This window comes from Gigantopelta aegis, chromosome 7, assembly GCF_016097555.1.
Source record: "Gigantopelta aegis isolate Gae_Host chromosome 7, Gae_host_genome, whole genome shotgun sequence".
Classification (NCBI taxonomy): domain Eukaryota; kingdom Metazoa; phylum Mollusca; class Gastropoda; order Neomphalida; family Peltospiridae; genus Gigantopelta; species Gigantopelta aegis.
The window spans coordinates 40922186-40943983 of NC_054705.1; the positions used below are offsets into that span (position 1 = coordinate 40922186).

A 21798-nucleotide genomic window follows, 5' to 3' on the forward strand; every position below is an offset into this window, starting at 1 on the left:
ACGAATTCCAAGTTTAAATTGTGTCAGACAACCAAACACTACATGTATATCAGGAAGGTAACAATTTCCTGAAGAATTTACTAAAATAACTTTTATCAAACAACCAAACACTATATCAGGAAGGTAACAATTTCCTGAAGAAATTACTAAAATATGTGTAAACTATTCCAGGTTTAAATACCTTTTATGAGACAACCAAACACTATAACAGGAAGGTAACAATTTTCTGAAGAATTTACTAAAATATGTGTAAACTATTCAAGGTTTAACGTTTATCAAACAACCAAACACTATATCAGGAAGGTAACAATTTCCTGAAGAATTTACTAAAATACATGAAACCAATTCCAAGTTTAACTTGTATCAGACAACCAAACACTATATCAGGAAGGTAACAATTTCCTGAAGAATTTACTAAAATACATGCAACCAATTCCAAGTTTAACTAGTATCAAACCACACACTCTTTCTTACCAGTATAGAACAGGAAGGTAACTGTTTCTTGAATAAGTTACTAAAATATTATGACATGTAAATCTATTCCACGTAAGTTGTACATGTACATATCAAATTATCACACAGTCACTCAGAACCGTTTCCTGAAGAATTTACCAACTTATATACACGCAATCTATTTCAGGTTTAACTTACAAATATCAAACACTCTTATGAATCAGGAAGGTAACACTTTCCTGAAGAAGTTACTATTAACATACATCTAATCTATTCCTCATTTAACTTTGATCAAACAACCACACATTTTATATCAGGAAGATAACAGTTTCAACTTTTATGAAAAAGTTACTATTAAAATACGAGTAATCTATTCCAGGTTTAACTGTTGGAGGTGGATCTGGGGGAGAGGGGCAGGGGCTCACCCCCCCTTTGCGAGTTATAATTGTATTATATTTTAATTTTCATATTTTTTTTACGATCCTCCCCAAACCTCCCCCAGTTCCCTTGGCATTCTGCTTTGTCATTGTCCCCCCCCCCCCCCCATCTCCCAAAAATGGATTTTCTGGATCCGCCACTGACCATCAAACAACCTACACTCTTATCAGGAAGGCAACGGTTTACTAAAGAAGTTACTAAAATACGTGTACTTAAATCTTGTATTAAACTATCACATTATCAGTAAGGAAGATGAAAGAAATCACATCAGGAACACGGCGTTTTCCGGAAGAAATTTTGCATAAAGAACTCGTAAGACATGTTAATGATTCCCCACGAGAGAAACGACCTCATGTAGTTGAGATGGTAACCTCGGAACAGTCTCTCAATGCTGTAATGTCTCTCGGCCATGACGACGCGAAATGTCTCGAAAAACCCGACGAACTGGCCCCCTAGTTGCGACTGCATCCGCGTCTTGACAACGTTCAACGGGAAATACAGCGTACTGATGAAGGCACCGAGAAGAGCACCACAGGTGAAGTCCTTTATGAGCTTCTGCGTTCCCTCATTGTCGAGGGGGAGAACTTCCTTCAAGTAATCCCGGCCCAAGAAGAACATTATATTGCTTGGACCGTTCCGCATCAGAATGGGAGTCAGACCGCGATAATACTCCCGCAAGCCATATCCGCGGAGGGACATGAAGGCGTGGCGTGTGTTCTTCAGCTGTTCCGTGTAGCTCCTATCCTGCAACAGAGTCTGCACACGCTCAAACGGTGCCAGCGTCGCTTCGACAGTTCCGGCAAGAAAAGCCGCCGTCGCGTGAGAAGCCGGCTTCCAGACCTGCGGACAGCAGTCGCAGAGCAGCCTCTGGAAGCGGTAGTACATCCCGAACATCAGCGACAGGGACGTGGTTTTCTGGAGGAGCGGGGGGAAGACCCCGCGATAGAGGTTGCGCAGGCCTTCCCTCTGCAGCTGGCCGATGGCACGGAAACCTGAGATCCCGTAGAGCTGCTGTCGGAACATGGCCTTGTTGAGCGGGAACGTCGCTGTGATGTTGACAAACGCCGCCCCCCACCCGCAGATGAACTCACTGTATTCGTTGTGGTAGACGGCAGCCGGATACATCGTCACTGTCTTTGACATCACACTGTCACCAGTAGCTTGTAGTGAGTGAGGACGTCATCGCTCCACGATGCTGTGCTAGTGTTTTCGTTCATTTTGCAGCACAAGCTTAGTCTGTCTGAATACCTGTAAAGTAAAGAAGAGAAGGTTAATGCTAAAGGTTTGTTTTGTTTTAAAGATAAAGTTTATTTTGTTTAACGACACCACTACAGCATATTGATTAAGTAATCACCGGCTACTGGATGTCAAACATTTGGTAATTCTGACTCGTAGTCAACAGTTCCATTAATAATTATCGGAGAAACCAAGCATAAACATGTACATGTAGCCGTAACGAAACAAAGAAAGAAAGAAATGTTTTTATTTAACGACACTCTACACATTTTATTTACGATTATATTGGAGTCAGACATATGGTTAAGAATCACACAGATATTGAGAGATGAAACCCGCTGTCACCACTTCATGGGCTAATCTTTTCGATTAGCAGCAAGGGATCTTTTATATGCACCATCCCACAGACAGGGCAGTACATACCACGGCCTTTGATATACCAGACGTGGTGCACTGGCTGAAATGAGAAATAGCCCAACGGGCCTACTGACGGGAATCGATCCCACACCGACCCGTAGTCAACAGAGGAAACCCGCTATGTTTTCCTAATCATACAGCAAGGGATCTTTTATATGCACTTTCCCACAGACAGGAAAGCACACACCATGGCCTTTGACCAGTTGTGGTGCACTGGTTGGAACGAGAAAAACCCCCAGCAATCAGCTGAATGGATCCACTGAGGTGGTTCGATCCTGTGACTTGAGCACCTCAGGCGAGCGCTCGAAGGACTGAGGAAAATCCCGCCCTGTTTTGTTTAACGACACCACTAGAACACATTGATTTATTAATCATTGTCTATTGTATATACATAAACATTTGCTTATTCTGACATAGTCAGAGATAAAGTTTGTTTTGTTAATGACACCACTAGAGCACATTGATTTATTAATCATCAGCTATTGGTTACATGTCAACATTTGGTAATTTTAAGATTTAGTCTTTAGAGAGGAAACACGCTACATTTTTGCAAATTTATCGAGGCTATACAAGATGCTAATATTAATACTAAATTTAAAGAGACACCAGATTGTTCCGAAAACCATTCGTGTCATTGTTTTTCAGTGATTAACTGAACGCACAACAATGACTACATGCCACTAATTAAATCAAAAGGAGAGTTAACAACAATAGTTACTGTACATTACTGCACTTTTGTACTAAATGAAAAGTGTCTCTATAAGCTGCATAAAGTCAGAGTTGGTTTACCATAGTAGCACATGTATGTAGCATGTGCTATGGGCCCCATGCGGTGATTTATTTTCCCCAGGTAATTTTTCCCCTCTCCCCGAGGGGTTTGCAAAATATATATTCTGGGAAGGTGGACCCGCTGTTATCTGTGCTACAGGCCCCAATAATCGTTAAACCGGCTCAGCATAAAGTCAACTATTACACGTATTTCATCTATCCTACAATGTAAGCTCGTATAAGTTGTTTTAATTTCTGAAAGTTTTATGATGTTAAATAATTAAATTATAATACGTCACTTAAATTTAGATTTCTCTAAATTTTAAGAGTGCTAATATTTTATGCTATACAGTGTTTAAAAACTGTGCGCAACGATCTTCTGCACATCATAACTAATCAATGCGGTCTACACTAAAATCATCAGCATTTTGATTCAGAAATTCAGAATACCTTGACAGCGTCTTTGAAGTTTGAGCTTCTCGGCCAGTTCCATTAATAATTATCGAGAAACCAATAAAATACACGTACATGTAGCCTTGAATGCTTGACAGTGATTGGTATAAATTAGGTTTTCAAATAGTTCTGAGTGTACTTGAAAAACCTGCCAGTAGCGGTTCTTGAAAATAATTGGTGAATTTTATTTTAAAATGGCAAAATAATTTCATGTAACAAGTGATATTTTGTTACAAAATAAGTGGGATTTTTGCAGTTTAAAAATATTTCAAACATAATTTGGCGAAATTTTCTATAGACTTGAATATAATAACTAGGAAATACAGCTTTAAATGTTCTTAGTTGCTTTACCAATTATCAAAGAAACTCTTCATGAAATATTTGGAATAATAATAATAAAAAATATTTATTATTTATTATTGCTTATAAACATAACAATATCATTTAGAAATGTTGTCTTTTTTTTTCTTTTTTTTAGTAAAATGCATGTTGGGGTGGGATCTACATATAGCTCAATGGGTTACTGCTCAACTGAGGTGCTTACGTGACGTCATAGGATCGAATCACCTCAGTGGGGTTTCCCCGTACCACGATTGGTTTATATATATATAAATATAGACTACAAGTATATGTTAAAATTACCAAATTATGTTTAACATCCAACAGAAGGAAGTGTTGTAGTTAACGATGCACTCAACACATTTTATTTACGGTTATATGGCATCAGACATGTGATCAGGGCATAAAATTAGAATTTTTCAGACAACCAGTATGTCGTTTGTGTGGTTTTGGTGTTTATACAAACGATTTTCTTCAGTAGTTCAGGGGGGTGGGACATAGCCCAGTGGTACAGCGCTCGCTTGATGCACGGTCATTCTGGGATCGATCCTCGTCGGTGGGCCCACTGGGCTATTTCTCGTTCCAGCAAATGCTCCACAACTGGTGTAACAAGGGCCGTGGTATGTACTATCCTGTCTGCGAGATGGTGCATATAACAGATCCCTTGCTGCTAACTGAAAAGAGTAGCCCATGAAGTGGCAACAGCGGGTTTCCTCTCTCAATATCTGTGTGGTCCTTAAACATGTCCGACGCCATATAACCATAAATAAAATGTGTTGAGTGTGTCGTTAAATAAAACATTTTCTGTCCTTTCCTTTCAGTAGTTCAGATACAAATGAAAAAAATTAATGGGCAACGATATTCAAACGAGAATCTTAGATGAGTGATTTTCGTAGTTTTTCTTATACCATCAAAACAAAAATATACTTTGTGTGTGCAATGACGAAAAAGCTGGTTCAAACATTACCAATAAGCACATATGACGTTCATCTAGGTCAGTGATTTCCCACTGCACGTAGTTTTTCAACAACACGTTTATTTGGATTTTCTAATGAGTGCCAAATTTTATTCACTGCAATTTATTTTTCTTCCAACTGCCAAACAAAATTTTAAATTATTTAAGTCATAGCAAAATCCCAAATGTTTTTATGCGTATGTAGTGTTGTACATTTAAAACAAATTTAAAATAATATATTGTTTCAAAAATAAAGAAAAAATAGAATGTTTATTTTGCTGGGGGGGGGGGGGGGAATGGAGGAACTCTTGCTATGGCTGAAACTCAGGACAGTCCCTTTAATTTACGAACAACATTGAGTTTGTGCACGTAGCAAAATGATCAAAGGGAACATGCAACTATGTTACTAAACTTGTTCGAGACTTCTAAGACAGCGCTAATTTTGTATCAAATGCGATGCTGATTTCAAACGGATACATTGTATCTTTCTTACACCAGTGATGTTTTTCAAAGATTTTCTGACGAACAATTACAGCTTTTGCACGAACGATCCAGCATTTATGCTGATATTGGTTTTGCATATCCAACAGATGAACGACAAAATTGTTTGTGCCACATTTTATGCCCTGCATGGTTAAGGACCACACAGATATAGAGAGAGGAAATCCGCTGTCGATTCATGGACTACTCTTTTCGATTAGAAGGAAGGAAATTTTTATTTAATGCTGTACTCAACACATTTTATTTACAGTTATATGGCGTCGGACATATGGTTAAGGACCACACAGATACTGAGAGAGGAAAACCGCTGTCTCCACTTCATAGGCTAATCTTTTTGATTAGCAGCAAGGGATCTTTTATATGCACCATCCCATAGACAGGATGGCACATACCACGGCCTTTGGTGTACCAGTTGTTGTGCACCGGCTGGATTGAAAAATAGCCCAATGGGACCACAAATGGGGATCAACCCTAAACCGACTGCACCATAAACTGGGATAACATTGCTTATTCTTTTTATTTCTTCATTGAATGAATCAATCGCATTAATATCGCCAGCTGATAAAAAGTAGTTAGGTGGTGTATATATTATTTGGCGCCCAAGATAAATGCTTTTAGTAATGAACACTTGTCACAAATGAAACAAAACTACCTGTATAAAACCATTCGACCTTCTGTCCAGGATACATGCCCCCTACCAACGGAAGAATGAAACGATACAGTTCGATAGTACGACATCAACAAAATATGAAATTACTCTATGGTGGATACAGGAATCTGAATAAAGCGAGGTGGGTGCAAAATGTTAAAGGGATTTTTAAAAAAATGTGCAAAATGTTGTAGTTAGCTAAATTTCATATCTGTCACTCATGGAACCATTTATGATTTACTAAATTAGTATTACATTCATGTATGGGATCTATAGATTTATTCTGATAAATAAATAAAATTTGGAATATAGCACTAAAAAACCTAAAATAATAATAAAAATTTGGAATATATTTAACTTAAAATACTGGGAAAACCGAAAATTCAGAAGTACTGATTCCAAATCGTTTGAGTTCATTGAAATTAGGCGGGAAGTAACCTAGAATAAGGTAAGACGTAAAGAACGTTGAAATTTAATTTTGAGTATTTGACGTCGACTTTAATGTTGAAAAAGTGACGTCATTAATGCTGTATTTTTACAAGATATAATTAAGATAGAGCCCAAATACTTGAGATTTAGTTTTTTAAAGTCATTACCAAAAAAGAAAAGAAGAAAACATATTTTTTGCCAAGTTGTAGGTTTTCCCCATGTGACTGCTCAAATAGTTTTTATGAACGGCCTACCACAACGGCACAAGTTACAAGCACCACCACCAAATGTTTGGCCTACATTTCAATCAACGGCGACCATGCAAAATGGGGTCCATTAAAATATGCTATTGACAAGTCAAGTCAAAAGTGAAGCGCATGATTTTGTTTGTTTACCTTAGAAATCGGCAACAGCAAATATGTTCGCACGTCTTTGGACGTCCGTGGTTTTTTCATTTTTTCTCTCTATTGATCAACTGGTTCCATTGAAATGATTCGCTTTGCATCCCAGTACAAGTCGACCCAACAGCGACCTCTGTTGGCCAAATACATTTCAACTATGGTAAATGAATATCTGTCACTTGGAACTCCGCGAGTGATTCCTCTAATATTTTCTATTTATATACAATAGGACTGCACTGAATAATAGTCATCATTAGTATTTAATATTTTCCTTTGGTTTCGATTCAGCACATAAAAAGCATTAAACAGTCGAAAAATCTAACCCAAACTCTGCCAGAGACAGTTCCTTTAAAACAGCGGAAAATAGTCATAACTTGTTTAATGAATGAATGAATGGATGAACGAATGGATGAATGAATGTTAATACGACACAGGACGGGACGTAGTCCAGTGGTATAGCTCTCGCTTGATAAGCTGTCTGTCTAGGATCGACCCCCGTCGGTGGGCCCATTAGGCTATTTTTCGTCTAACAAAGGCTGGTGTATCTAATAGTATAGCTCAAAATAAATTACGTACAAAAAAAAAAAAAAAAGGAAAGAAAAGAATAAGAATAAGAAAAAAGATAAGAACCCCCCCCCCCCCCCCGTTTGCTGCCATTGTAACATGGGCGTACCGGGCTTTTATTAGTATTATTTTTTTTTGGGGGGGGGGGGCAGAATGAATGGATGAACGAATGGATGAATGAATGTTAATACGACACAGGACGGGACGTAGTCCAGTGGTATAGCTCTCGCTTGATAAGCTGTCTGTCTAGGATCGACCCCCGTCTGTGGGCCCATTAGGCTATAAGATAAGAACCCCCCCCCCCCCCCCGTTTGCTGCCATTGTAACATGGGCGTACCGGGCTTTTATTATTATTTTTTTTTTTGGGGGGGGGGGGGCAGAATGGCTTTTGTCCGAATTAAACGAAAAGACCTGAATCTGAATAACAACGTGTTAGCAGGCGCGGATTCAGGTATAGGGTCCTAAAGGGCCCGGCCCTCCACCCCCCCCCTCCCATTTTTAGTTATATATATTTTATATATTACAAAATACACCAAAATGCAAACTTATCCCGACCATCTGTCAAGGATCTTTAAATTCTATTTTCAAAAACAACAACGGCTTTTGGGCCCCCTCTATTAAAAAATCCTGGATCCGCGCCTGATTAGTTACAACGGAGTGAAACAAGAGCCTGTGACGTTGAAACAGAGAAATATCCTTTAAAATAGATCTAGAACTCGACTCCATAACCGTTACTTCTCAGACGCACGTGCGTTTTTAAAAATATGAAAAATGCATTTCGTGGTATTAGAAACACCAGGATGACCAAAAACACTTGAACACACTGTACGGAAAACAGCTGTCTTAGTGTTTAAAAACTAGGGTCTGTCCCATTAAAAACTAGGGTATGTCCCATTAAAAACTAGGGTCTGTCTCTTTAAAAACTGGGTCTGTCCCATTAAAACTAGGGTCTGTCCCATTAAAACTAGGGTCTGCCAGTTTTTTTCCAACTAGTCGGTCTCTGGTCAAACCAAAGTTCCAAAATTGATGCGGATTTTTTAAAGCATGGATTGCTCAGAAAAGGTTGGTATATTTGATACCGAAATAAGGGGCATATTTAAATTGAAATCAGAATGCACGTCCTAGTTCATGCGCGATGGCAGTTTGGCTCCAAATGCGGTTTTACGTCATAGTAAGAACAGCCCGCCAAAAATCGACGTCTTACCGCGGGAAATTTAAAAAAAAAAAAAAAAAAAAAAAGTCTGTTATCGCGCGCACTGACCAGAATTTTTTTTGTTTTTTTATTAATTTTTTTTTTTTTTTTTGCGATTAAGATTACATATTGAATAAACTTTCTTGTGTAGAATACCAGTGTCTGTATGATCCAATATATTTGCGGTCGTGTACTAATGTTTGTAGCAATCACTTTTTATGTTACTTCGTAATATATATTTTTCCAAACGTCCTGAAAGTAAAATCCTGTTTCGGTTACTACAAACATTAGGTTGACAACAGACACTTTGTTTATACATGTTACAAGGGGGAGGGGTGTAGCGGCTAGCCCAATGTTACTACTGAAGCGCTCGCATGGGCGTACGACCCGGGGGGGGGGCAGGGGGGGCAATCCCCCCCCCCCAAATTCGGGCAAAACAGTGGGAAAACAGTGGGTAAAATTCGGGCAGTTTTTATCTGGGTAAAATTTCGGGCAAATCAACCCCTCCAGCCCCCCTAAATCAAAGAGTCCCCATACGCCCATGAGCGCTCGATTGATGCGCCGTCGGTCTGGGATCGATCCCCGTCGGTGGGCCCACTGGGCTATTTCTCATTCCAGCCAGTGCAGCGCGACTGGTAGGCCTATATCAAAGGTTGTGGCATATACTTTGCTGTCTGTGTGATTATTGCATATAAAAGACCTCTTGGTACTAATGAAATTTTTTTTTTAGCGGGTTTCCTCTCTAAAACTATATATCAAAAACACTAAATGTTTCACATCCAGTAGCCGATGTTAATAAATCAATGCGCTCTAGTAGTGTCGTTAAATAAAAAATCAACTAACGTTTTTAAACTTTTAGTTTTGGCTCCTACAGGCATTAAGACAACAGACACCTTGTTTCTACATACACTGATATTCTAAATAAGAAAATATCTTTAATATGTAATCTTAATAATAAACAAGACTCTCTTTGTCGTAAACAAGTTAAATGGACATTCCTGAGTCTGCTGCAAATTTTAAGATATTATCGACTAACAGAGACGTTTTAACGATTATAATTAAATATCAAATATATTTTCCCCCATAAAATATTAGTGGCTGTATATTAAACGTGTTTCTGATAGTTCTAATGTTTGTACTAGGTTAAATTTCATTTTATTTCCTAAAATATGTTTTTTTTTCGTACGTACGAAATTATTTTAAGACAAATCCAGTTTGGGCTTCTTACAAATATTAGGACGACCAGAAACACATTGAATATACAGACACTGATATTCTAAACAAGAAAATATATTTAATATGTAAGTTTAATCGTAGACATATTTTATTAGTCGGAAACATCTTACAATGGAGCAAACTCAGGAATGTCCCTTTAATACGACACAGGACGAGACGTAGTCCAGTGGTAAAGCTCTCGCTTGATAAGCAGTCTGTCTAGGATCGACCCCCGTCGGTGGGCCCATTGGGTTATTTTTCGTCTAACAAAGGCTGGTGTATCTAATAGCTCGAAATAAATTACGTACAAACCCCCCCAAAAAAAACAAAAAACACCCAACAACCCCAAAACAAAACAATATAGTCTATATGTAGCCTATATTAAGAAGTAAAATGAAGTTTGAGCTACTAAAAAAAAAAAAAAAAAGGAAAGAAAGAAAGAAAAGAAAAAAGATAACAAAAAAGATAAGAACCCCCCCCCCCACGTTTGCTGCTATTGTAACATGGGCGTACAGGGCTTTTATTACTATTATTATTAAAAAAAATTATTTTTTTGGGGGGGTGGGGGTGGGGTGGGGTGGGGGGGCAGGATGGCTTTTGTCTGAATTAAACGAAAAGACCCGAATCTGAATAACGACGTTTTATTCATATATATTTACTGGGTATTAGCAGGCGCGGATTCAGGTGGGGTCCCAAAGGGCCCGGCCTTCCCCCCCCCCCCCCCCCACCCTATTTTTAGTCATATATATATATATTATATATTACAGAATACACCAAAAATGCAAACTTATTCCGACCATCTGTCAAGGATCTTTAAATTCTATTTTCAAAAACAAGAACGGCTTTTGGGCCCCCTCTATTAAAAAAATCCTGGATCCGCGCCTGATTAGCATTACTACCAAACAGCTATATATACAGTTGCAAACGAACCACTACATATTTTTACATGGCCTACAACTAATTTGGAGTGTAGAATGATGTAAATACATCGTAAAAAGGTATCAAGTTAGCACATTTTTCCCGAATATCTGTATAATTTTTGCCCGAATTTGAGGTTTTGCTCCAGCACTTGGGGTGGGTGGGGGTGGGGGGGGGGGGGGGGAGTTGCACTCCTGCACCCCTGTCTCGTACACGTATGATGTTTCCGATATATGGAGTCTTTTTAGTGACTAAAATTACGTATTAAAGATATTTTCTTGTTTAGAATACCAGTATCTGTATAAAGAAAATAGTCGTTGTTCTAATGTATGTAGTTGTCAAACCGCATTTTACCTTCCAATAATATATACGGTATATATACTGATGGAAAGAAATAAGGGAACACATCGAATTGTAGATGAAATTGAATTCACTACTAGCGTAATAATGTCTGTATTTAATACCAAGTTGTAATGTGGGATTCAATGTCTGTAGCGTTGACTGTGCTGCCTATATGTTCCCAGTCAATTTCTGACAATATGAATTGATTTTTGATGCAGTCATTATTTCTTGTTGCTATCTGTGTGATCCTTTATTTCTCTCCATCAGTATATTTCGAAAAAGACGAATGACTGCTACAAACACGACCGCAAACACATTGAATAGGCCTATACGGAATTACGGATACTAGTATTCATAATAAGAATATGTACGGTATTTAATAAATTAATGTGTAATTTTAGTTGCCAAAAAGACAAGATGTTAAAACGGAAACATCTTACAATGGGTGCGGTAGTCCCTTTAATATTGTTTTGTCGTTAGTGTCCCATACCATATGCGCAGTTTGTGACATGGTGCGGGCGCGGTGAAGATGTGAAAAACGGACGCGTCAAAATGTCTATTCTATGGTTATAAATAGCAAGCTTCCATATGAGCGGCGCAGAGTTTTGGTAACCGCGCCCGCGTTGTGACAAAAAAACCACGTATATCGGAAACGGCCCTTAAAGTCGCATATCCTAGTTTCAAGCCATGAAAATGGACACTACGTTTGGCCAGTCTACAAACCTGTAACACATTTGGATAAAGTTACAACGGAATGAAACAAGAGCCTATGACGTTGAAACAGAAATATCCTTAAAAATAGATTTAGAACTCGACTCCATAACCGTTACTTCTCAGACGCACGTGCGTTTTTAAAAATATGAAAAATGCATTTCGTGGTATTAGAAACACCAGGATGACTAAAAACACTTGAACGGTACGGAAAACAGCTCTAGTAGTGAAACTATGTCTTAGTGTTTAAAAACTAGGGTCTGTCCCATTAAAAACTAGGGTATGTCCTATTAAAAACTAGGATATGTCCCATTAAAACTAGGGTCTGTCCCATTAAAAACTAGGGTATGTCCTATTAAAACTATGGTCTGCCCCTTTAAAAACTAGGGTCTGCCCTGAGTTTGCAGCCATTGTAAGATCTTTCCAACTAGTCGGTCTCTGGTCAGACCAAAGTTCTAAAATTGATGCGCATTTTTTTTGTTTTTTTAAAAGCATGGATTGCTCAGAAAAGGTTGGTATATTTGAGACCGAAATAAGGGGCAAATTTAAATTGAAATCAGAATGCACATTCTAGTTCATGTGCGATGGCATTTTGGATCCAAATGCGGTTTTACGTCATAGTAAGAACAGCCCACCAAAAATCTTACCACGGGAAATCAAAAAAGAAAAAGAAAAAAAAAAGGTTGTCACGCGAGGGTCAAAATCGAGAGAGCCTCTTTTTTTTCCCGATTAAGATTACATGTTGCATAAATTTCCTGTGTAGAATACCAGTGTCTGTATGATCCAATATATTTGCGGTCGTGTACTGATGTTTGTAGCAGTCACTTTTCATGTTATTTCGTAATATATATTTTTCAAACCGTCCGGAAGGTAAAATCCTGTTTCGGTTACTACAAACATTAGGTTGACAACAGACCATGGGCGTCAATCTGACTTTAAAAGTGTGTGTGTGTGTGTGTGGGGGGGGGGGGGGGGGGGGGGGGGGGGGGGGGGGGGGGAGTGTTAGTGTGTGTTAGTTAAACGAAAAAGTGTGTGTGGGGGGGGGAGGGGGGGGGACATTTATATAGATGGTCCCCCGGCGTTGAAAAGTGAGGGGGACGCGTCCCCCCTGTCAACCACCGATCGACGCCCATGCAACAGACACCTTGTTTATACATGTAACAAGGGGGCGGGGCGTAGCAGCTAGCCCAATTTTACTACTGAAGCGCTCGATTGATGCGCCGTCGGTCTGGGATCGATCCCCGTTGGTAGGCCCACTGGGCTATTTCTCATTCCAGCCAGTGCAGCGCGACTGGTAGGCCTATATCAAAGGTTGTGGCATATGCTTTGCTGTCTGTGTGATTATTGCATATAAAAGACCTCTTGCTACTAATGAAAAAAATAAAATGTAGCGGGTTTCCTCTCTAAGACTATATATATGTCAAAATCACTAAATGTTTGACATCCAATAGCCGATGATTAATAAAATCAATGTTCTCTAGTGGTGTCGTTAAACAACCCAAACTTTAAACATATTTATTACAATGGTAGTAAATTCAGAATAGTTCCTTACCCCCCCCAGCCCCCCCCCCCTCCCAACTATGCCTATAATAGTCCGTCCTATCTGCCTACAATTTCTTTTTTGTTTTTGTAAATAATTTCAGCTGTTTGACGTCAGAAGGAAAGTAGTCTCCAGGAAATAAGAAAAACATACTATTTTTGTGTGTACTTTAGAAAACAATCGGCTCAGAAATAAATAACTTGTAGTAAATTCTATATTTTAAAAAAGGCGTTCCCAGGGGCGGATTATGGGTGTTTCCCAGGTGCATGGACCCCCCGACTAAAAAACCTGTATTAAGTAGCGCTGGTGTACGCATCAGTTTGAAACAGTTCACAGTAAACACACACACACAAACTCTGTCTGTCTCTCTCTCTCTCTCTCTCTCTGGGTCTCTCACCTCTCCCCTCTCCGTCTCTCTCTCCGCTTCTCTCTCTCTCTCTCTCTCTCTCTCTCTCTCTCTCTCTCTCTCTCTCTCTCTCTCTCTCTCTCTCTCTCTCTCTCTCTCTCTCTCTCTCTCTCTGAGGTATCCTATAAAATGTATAATTTCAAATTATAAACATTTACATATTGTTTCGGACCCCCCCCCCCCCCCCCCCCCAACACACACACCTTACCTAAAGCATAATCCGCCCCTGGTTTCCTTGCTAGTCGGAGAGTTACAGTGGCACAAAATTTAAGATGGACGTAGACCTACTAGTAGCTAGACCCTACTCAGTGGCGGATCCAGAAAATCCATTTAGGGGGACCCCAATGACATGAGGCCGAATACCAAAGGGACTTTGGGGGAGGTTTGGAAGGAGATCATAAAAAAGAAAAGAAAGTTAATATATAATAAAATTATAACTGTCGCAAAATTTAGGGGGGGGGGTCTAGATCCGCCTCTGCTACTGCTGTATTTAAAACTTAAAATTCCACAACACTCAAGGCCGTACCCTCCGGGGGGGGGGGGGGGGCAGGAGGGGGGCAGCTGCCCCCCCCCTGAGAATCTTGTCCTTTTTTTTTTTTTATATATCTCCAGTAATAGCATAGAAATGTTTAATCTTTATAGTATGTTAAAAATTATTTATAAAATTTAGTGCCCCCCCCATGGATTTTGGTCAGGGTACGGCCCTGACACTGGCACACTGAATGCAGAAACAAACAACAGGACAAATAAAAACTACTAACCTTCTGTTTACACTTGCGTGACTGTCGCGTCTCACACTAAATCCACGCCACGACATTAATTTTTATATTCGGAAAAGAGGGCGGATCCACTAGGTGCAGCTACTGAAATTTCTCCCCCATCTCCTGACCAAACTAACGTCCCAACTAGCGTATCACTGAACAGATATTAAAATCCAGACTTTTCTTGCATGTCTGTTATGTTATTAAAACGAGCTAAACTTAACTTGGCAGTGAGATGTGCTCCGCGCACTCTCACGCCTTTTATTTGTAGATACGTCCCTGACCCACATATCTTTTCATATTTATGTCACGTGTATATAATAACATTAACTGTTTTCTATTCCCCGTGTCATCTGTGAAGCGTACGAGACTGAATTATATAATACCCTCCGGGGTTTATTATCATAGCAGAATTGTAATTCGAAACTTAAAATTGCATTTATTTTGTCATGTCACGTTTACATTTGGGATTGGTGCACTTGAACTCCCGGCAAATGTCGATCATTGCCGAACGTTATCGGTCACGTTCGTGTGTTGGGTTAGATCACGGGCAATCTAATTAAAATTAGCTCCACATGTGGATCTAACACCAGCCAGTTGGAGCTCATGTCCACCAATCAAAACCTTACTTGCAGAATCCTGCCAGTGATTTAAAACTAACAACACTGCGTAGTCCCCAATGTCCAGGTAACATTTCGTCTGTAAATAATAATTTAAATATTGACCAATCACACTTCATACACTTCATACAAATTCTAAAAATATCGGGCGAGTCTATTTTAGTGGCCGCAGTACAGCGAACCATACCAATACTTACGGGGTGGGTTATCAGTCTTCAATTTTACATTAAACATTATTATAAAAAAAAAAAAAAAACTAACTAAATCAGTCTTCAGTTTTACATTACAAATTATTTATTTTATTAAAAAAACAAACATGTTTTAAGGCATTTGTCGTATACCCTCAGGATAATTCGGGTTATTTTTAAATCACTGGCAGGATTCTGCAAGTAAGGTTTTGATCACATGAGCTCCAACTGGCTGGTGTTAGATCCACATGTAATAGTGGAGCTAATTTTAATTAGATTGGATCAGGGGGAAAATGATTACTCAAGTTTTCAGGAGTCGTGACCCAGATTCGATCCTCGTTGGTGGATTTTTTCCCCGTTCCAACTGGTGTTGCTGCACAACTGGTATATTAAAGACCGTGGTTTGTGTTACCTTGTCTGCTATTTAGAAAGAGGCGGCGGGATACACTAGTACCCAAATGATTCGGCTAGATAAGCTCGCCCGAAGCTCGATGGGTCGAAGGATCGAACGACCTCCGTGGATCCATGGTTTGTTTGTTTGTGTGGGTTTTTGTTTGTTTGTTTCTTTATTTGGGTTTTGCTCTTTTGATTTTTCTCCCATCCCAGCGAGTTCCCCATAACTAATACACACAATGTTGTCTGCTAAGCTGTCGGATTAGGATCGATTTCCGTCGGTGGGCCCATTGGGCTATTTATCATTCCAGCCAGTGTACCATAATTGTTTTTAACAAAGACCGTGGTATGTATTATCCTGTCTGTGGTATCCCTTACTGCTAAATTGAAAAAAAAAGAGTAATCCATATTGTTATTTGAGTGGTCCATAACCATATGTGCGACGCCCTCCTGAACACGTCTCTGGAGTATATTGGAATTAGTATGCTAATGCTTGACACACACCTACCGATTAACGCCGTCTCGGCAGAGCAAAGACGGGACGGTTGCGTATAATCTTCAGTTCTGCCCCGAATTAGACTATCGCGTCGGCTGGTGTGGTTTGATTCACATATTCAAACTAATCGGTAGGTGTGTGCAGGGAAAAGACTCGATAGTCGCGTAGGCGTTAATCGGTAGGTGTACGCCAAGCATTAATATAGCAATAAATTTATAAATTTGAACCTGAGCCTGTGCTTATAAAGTTTTACGTTCTAGACTCGAATCTCCATAATGATGTAACACGCATACATTTCAACTTATTTTCGTCCTTGTATCCAATTAAGGTTCAAGCACGCTGTCCTGGGCACACACCTGAGCTATCTGGGCTGTCTGTCCAGGACAGTGGTTAGTTGTTAGTGAAAGAGAAGAGGGTGTAGAGATCTTACACCTACCCACTGAGTCGTTAAAACTCGCTCTGGGTGGGAGCCGGTACCAAGCTTCAAATCCAGTGCCTACCAGCCTTATGTCCGATGGCTTAACCACGACATCACCGAGGCAATTTGTATGGCGATGACATGGCGTTAGAGTGTCAGATTCTTATTAGATCCTTCTTAAGAGAAGGGGATGGGAGGGGCAGGCTACTGTTTTCACAAATTAAATGAAAATGTTAGAATCTGGACAACATTTATTTATATTAGTATTATAGCCAAACAGATGTATATGGGTTTGCAAACGATTCATTACACATTTTTACATTAATTACAGCTAATATTGCGGGTAGAATGATGAAAATAGGCCTACATGGTAAAAAGGTTCCAGGTTGGCACATGTTACCCGGACACTTCCATCTTTTTTGCCCGAATTTGAGGATTTGCGGACGTGTCATTCAAATTCATTTTTAAATTCTTAAAAAGATACTGAATGTTTTATATTTACTCCGTTGTGATATTTAGATTTTTGCACAGCTCTGTACACAGTGTTTTAATTGAACTCTTGAATCATCACTTCACATTCGCATTTACCTTGTTTTCACACTCAATAACCGATGTGTGTGTGCTGGGGTGTCGTTAAACATCCATACATTACATTGCTTTCCATTCTGGTGTACACACATGTACTCTAGCCCGAGTAGTGCGATCTAGACAGTATATAGAGAATAATACACGAGTGGCAGTTAGATACCATTTATCTCACGAGTTGTTTTTAAATGTATCTAACGAGCGAAAGTGAGTTTGATACGTTTTTAAACGAGTTATGAGATAAATGGTATCTAACGGACACGAATGTATTATTCTATTTCTTACATATCCTCAAAAACCAACTTTTAAGCAAATTTTAACATCTTTTTCGACTAAAAGTTATTTACAGCCGTTGCACTTGTAGCTAACTTACGCGTCACAGACCCATGATTGTCCGGTTAACTATACGTCACAATGTAATCGATTTCCATCGTGTAGTTTTTCATTGGATGTATGGCAGTGATGACCTGGTCATCAGCTAGGAGCAGCCAGTCGTATGTCTTGGAATTGTTAACACACGTACGTGTGTAAACAACCATGTTATAAAAAAATAACGCATTGTGTTCTCACCACCGAGTGTGTAAGAAAATGTTAATATATTTGTCACGTAACGACAGACTGTGTGCCCACACGCTAATGTCTCTTTAACTCTGTTATTTGTCACGTAACGACAGACTGTGTGCCCACACGCTAATGTCTCTTTAACTCTGTTATTTGTCACGTAACGACAGACTGTGTGCCCACACGCTAATGTCTCTTTAACTCTATTATTTATTCAGGACGTAGCCCAGGGATAAAGCGCTCCCTTGATTCGTTGTCGGTCTGGGATCGATCCCTGTCGATGGGCCCACTGACCTATATTTCTCATTCCAGCCAGTGAAGCTCAACTGGTATATCAAAGACCGTGGTATGTGCTATCCTGTCAGTGGGATGGTGTATAGAGAAGATCCCTTGCTACTAATGGAAAAATTAAGTGGGTTTCCTCTAAACACTCCAGAGTAAAAAATGACCAAAAGTTTGACATCCAATTGCCGATGATTATTAATCAATGTACTCTAGTGGTGTTGTTAAACAAAAATAAACTATAACCTTTTCTGGCACACTCTAGCCCGAGTATTGCGTCTCTAGACATACCACGGCCTTTGATGTATCAGACGTGGTGCACTGGCTGGAACAAGAAATAGCCCAGTGGGCCCACCGACGGGGTCCGATCCCGAACCGACCGCGCATCAAGCGAACGCTTTAACACTGGGCTACGTCCCGCCCCATTTGTCACGTAATGACAGACTGTAAGCCCACAAGTTAATGCGTCTTTAACTCTATTTTTAATTTAGCGCACATACATCTAATATCACGCCCGTCTGATACGAATGTGAAGTGTGGAAGTGTGTGTTGTGTGTGGGGGGGGGGGGGGGGGGGGGAAGTGTAGTGTATTGAGATGGGGGTGACATACATATTAATATAATGTCTGATATTGGTAACTAAAGGCCACGAGCTATTGACACTCGCCTTTTCTGACTTTAATATCTTTTAATAACGTAAAAGACACGGAAGATCTGTAACAGCAAAATTAATCAAAACTCCTCACCACCATACCCCGTGATGTTACTTTGTGTCCTGGCTTAATATAGTCTAGGTTAGGAAATACCGTAGGTCTTCAGTCAAAACATAATATAAAGTATTGAAAAGGCTGCTTTTTAAATGTTTCTTTGATGATTACACGTAGGTTGACCTCTATAGAATATAAATAGTTTTATTCCAATGCAGGCAAGGCAGAGAGAGAGAGAGAGGGAAGGAAGATACAGAGATGCAGGTCGAGAGAGAGAGAGAGAGAGAGAGAGAGAGAGAGAGAGAGAGAGAGAGAGAGAGAGAGAGAGAGAGAGAGAGAGAGAGAGAGGGAGGGGGGGGGGGGGGAGGGAGGGAGATACAGAGATGCAGGTCGAGAGAGAGGGGACAGGAGAGAGGAAGAGAGATAGTGAGAGAGAGAGAGAGAGAGAGAGAGAGAGAGAGAGAGAGAGAGAGAGAGAGAGAGAGAGAGAGAGAGAGAGAGAGAGAGAGAGAGAGAGAGAGAGAGAGAGAGAGAGAGGGGAGGGAGGGAAATAGAGGGAGGGAGGTACATAGATGCAGGTCGAGACAGGGGAAAGGAGAGAGAGAGAGAGAGATAGAGAGAGAGAGAGAGAGAGAGAGAGAGAGAGAGAGAGAGGGGGAGAGAGGAGGAGGGAGGGAGGGAAATAGAGGGAGGGAGATACATAGATGCAGGTCGAGACAGGGGAAAGGAGAGAGAGAGAGAGAGAGAGAGAGAGAGAGAGAGAGAGAGAGAGAGAGAGAGAGAGAGAGAGATAGCGTGTGTGTGTGTGTTGGGGCACAAACAAGAGACACAGAGAGATATAGACAAACAAAATACAATGTGCAACTCCAAATTCATTCTGTGTTCTATATGTTTGTTAATTTATAAATATATATATATATATATATATATATATATATATATATATATAGAGAGAGAGAGAGAGAGAGAGAGAGAGAGAGAGAGAGAGAGAGAGAGAGATACTCAACAACGAAAGTTTAGCAAATATCTTTTATGACGTCTAAATTTGCCATGGTTGAATAAACTTAAAACCTAACCAGGTCCTCATGTTGCGTTAAGGCAAAAGTTGATGAGTTTATGTTGCTTGTAAATGGTAAACATTTCAGATGTGAATACTAATTAATAAAAATAGGTTAATTTATAAATGTTATGCCATTTTTTTAACATTAGCTAAACTTTCGTTGTTGAGTATATATGAAACGTTGACATCGACAAGGTCTTCTGAGACGTACGCAAAAGGTTCCGTTACAATACCGAAAAAAAAGTCACATGAAAATACATTTTACATATACTGATATATTATAATATTTAACACTATACACAACCAAAACATAAATGAAACACAAAATTAAATAAATATACTTGTCTAATATATCTTCAAAAGTTTATAGAAATAAAAACAAAATTGCACAAGTATATATTGCTCTACAACACAGGCCTCAATCTCCTGTCCTGGACAGAGGAGTCGGCCGAGGCCGGCACATGTGCCCAGGACAGGCGTGCGCTACAACAACTTGTTCTGAACTTGCACGTTAAACACTCTGACCTGACCTGACCAGGCCTCACTTTGGCAAGCCAGAGGTCAAGAACATTTGGCTAAGACGGAACCAATCTAATTAAAATTAGTTCCACTATTACATGTGGATCTAACAGCAGCCCGTTGGAGCTCATGTCCAGTTGACCTTTTATTCGACCAATCAAAACCTTACTTGCAAAATCATGCCAGTGATTTGAAAAGAATTTGAAAACATTCGGGATTATGCCGAGGGTGTACGAAATGATTCGGGTGAATTACGAAGTATGCCGGAAACTAATTTCAATATAACATTTTATATAAAATTCGTTTCAAGACGAAAAAAACAAAAACGTGATGGTCTAGCCATAAAATTTGTTTATGCTAGTATACAATCCAAAGTTTATTACTGCACTTTTCCCCCTGTTTTTTTCAATGTTGAAACAGACCAACAAGTTCGCCTACTGCATAAATATTTTTAGAATTTGTATGGTCCCGAATAACGCTGTAAAAGGCGAAGTGTAATTGGTCGATATTTAAATTGTTATTTATAGATGAAATGTCACCGGAACATGGGGTTCCACGCAATGCTGTTAGATCTACTGGTGAGACCAGTAGAGCTAATTTTAATCAGATTAAGACGGATCAAATTTGTTTTTATCGAATTAGGGCAACATATGTGAATGGTTTCACGTTTATGTAATAAAACAACTTTCAGGAGTCACTTTCCAAGGGTGAGGACCAACTATGTACATGCAAAATAAGGCACGGTCAGTTTTCAGGGCATTGGGGCATATAATAAGTTAGGGCACTGCAGCAATTTACCACCAGTCCATTTAATTCGAGCCCTGAGAATATAAAATATGACGACTAAAATTAGATGCAGATTTAGATGACGCGATTAATTTTACCATGTAGCGGTAAAGTGCTTGCATCATGCCTAATCGGTCTAGGATCGATTCTTGTCGGTAGGCCCTTTTTGGGGTCAGTTCTAGTTCCAGCTAATGCTCCATAGCTGGTGTAATAAAGGCCGTGGTGTGTGCTAACCTGCCTGTTGAATGCTGCATATTATAAAAGACCCTTGCTGTTAATCGAAAAGAGTGGCCCATTACGTGGCAGTAGCAGGTTTCCTCTCTCAGTATCTTTGTGGTCTTTAACCATATTATGTCCGACGCCACATTACTGTAATTAAAATGTGTTGAGTGCGTCGTTAAATAAAACATTCATTCATTCATCCATTCATTCATTCTTGCAATGGCTTTGCATAACTTGATAAACATTGTATTTGCTGACATCACCAATGCTCGTG

The 21798-nt window shown here is 39.6% G+C and overlaps 1 protein-coding gene across 3 annotated transcripts; it reads right to left on the bottom strand.

The window, feature by feature from the left end:
* Positions 1-216: 216 nt before the first annotated feature.
* Positions 217-14916, bottom strand: LOC121377126 (mitochondrial nicotinamide adenine dinucleotide transporter SLC25A51-like). 3 transcript variants are annotated; one of them, XM_041505013.1, is made up of 3 exons: positions 7034-7101; positions 6213-6254; positions 217-2139 (listed from the first exon to the last, which is right to left on the bottom strand). In XM_041505013.1, exon 3 carries the CDS (start codon positions 2032-2034, stop codon positions 1159-1161), a length of 876 nt encoding a protein of 291 aa, XP_041360947.1. In that variant the 5' UTR covers positions 2035-2139; positions 6213-6254; positions 7034-7101; the 3' UTR covers positions 217-1158. The 3 variants fall into 3 exon arrangements, with proteins under 3 accessions (XP_041360947.1, XP_041360946.1, XP_041360945.1); XM_041505012.1 differs by lacking the exons at positions 6213-6254; positions 7034-7101 and adding an exon at positions 14689-14916; XM_041505011.1 differs by lacking the exon at positions 6213-6254 and having other exon boundaries at positions 7034-7148.
* Positions 14917-21798: the final 6882 nt, after the last annotated feature.

What these genes read in the sequence shown, in the direction of transcription:
- LOC121377126 (XM_041505012.1), bottom strand. Translation starts at nt 2,034, where the DNA reads ATGTCAAAGACAGTGACGATGTATCCGGCTGCCGTCTACCACAACGAA.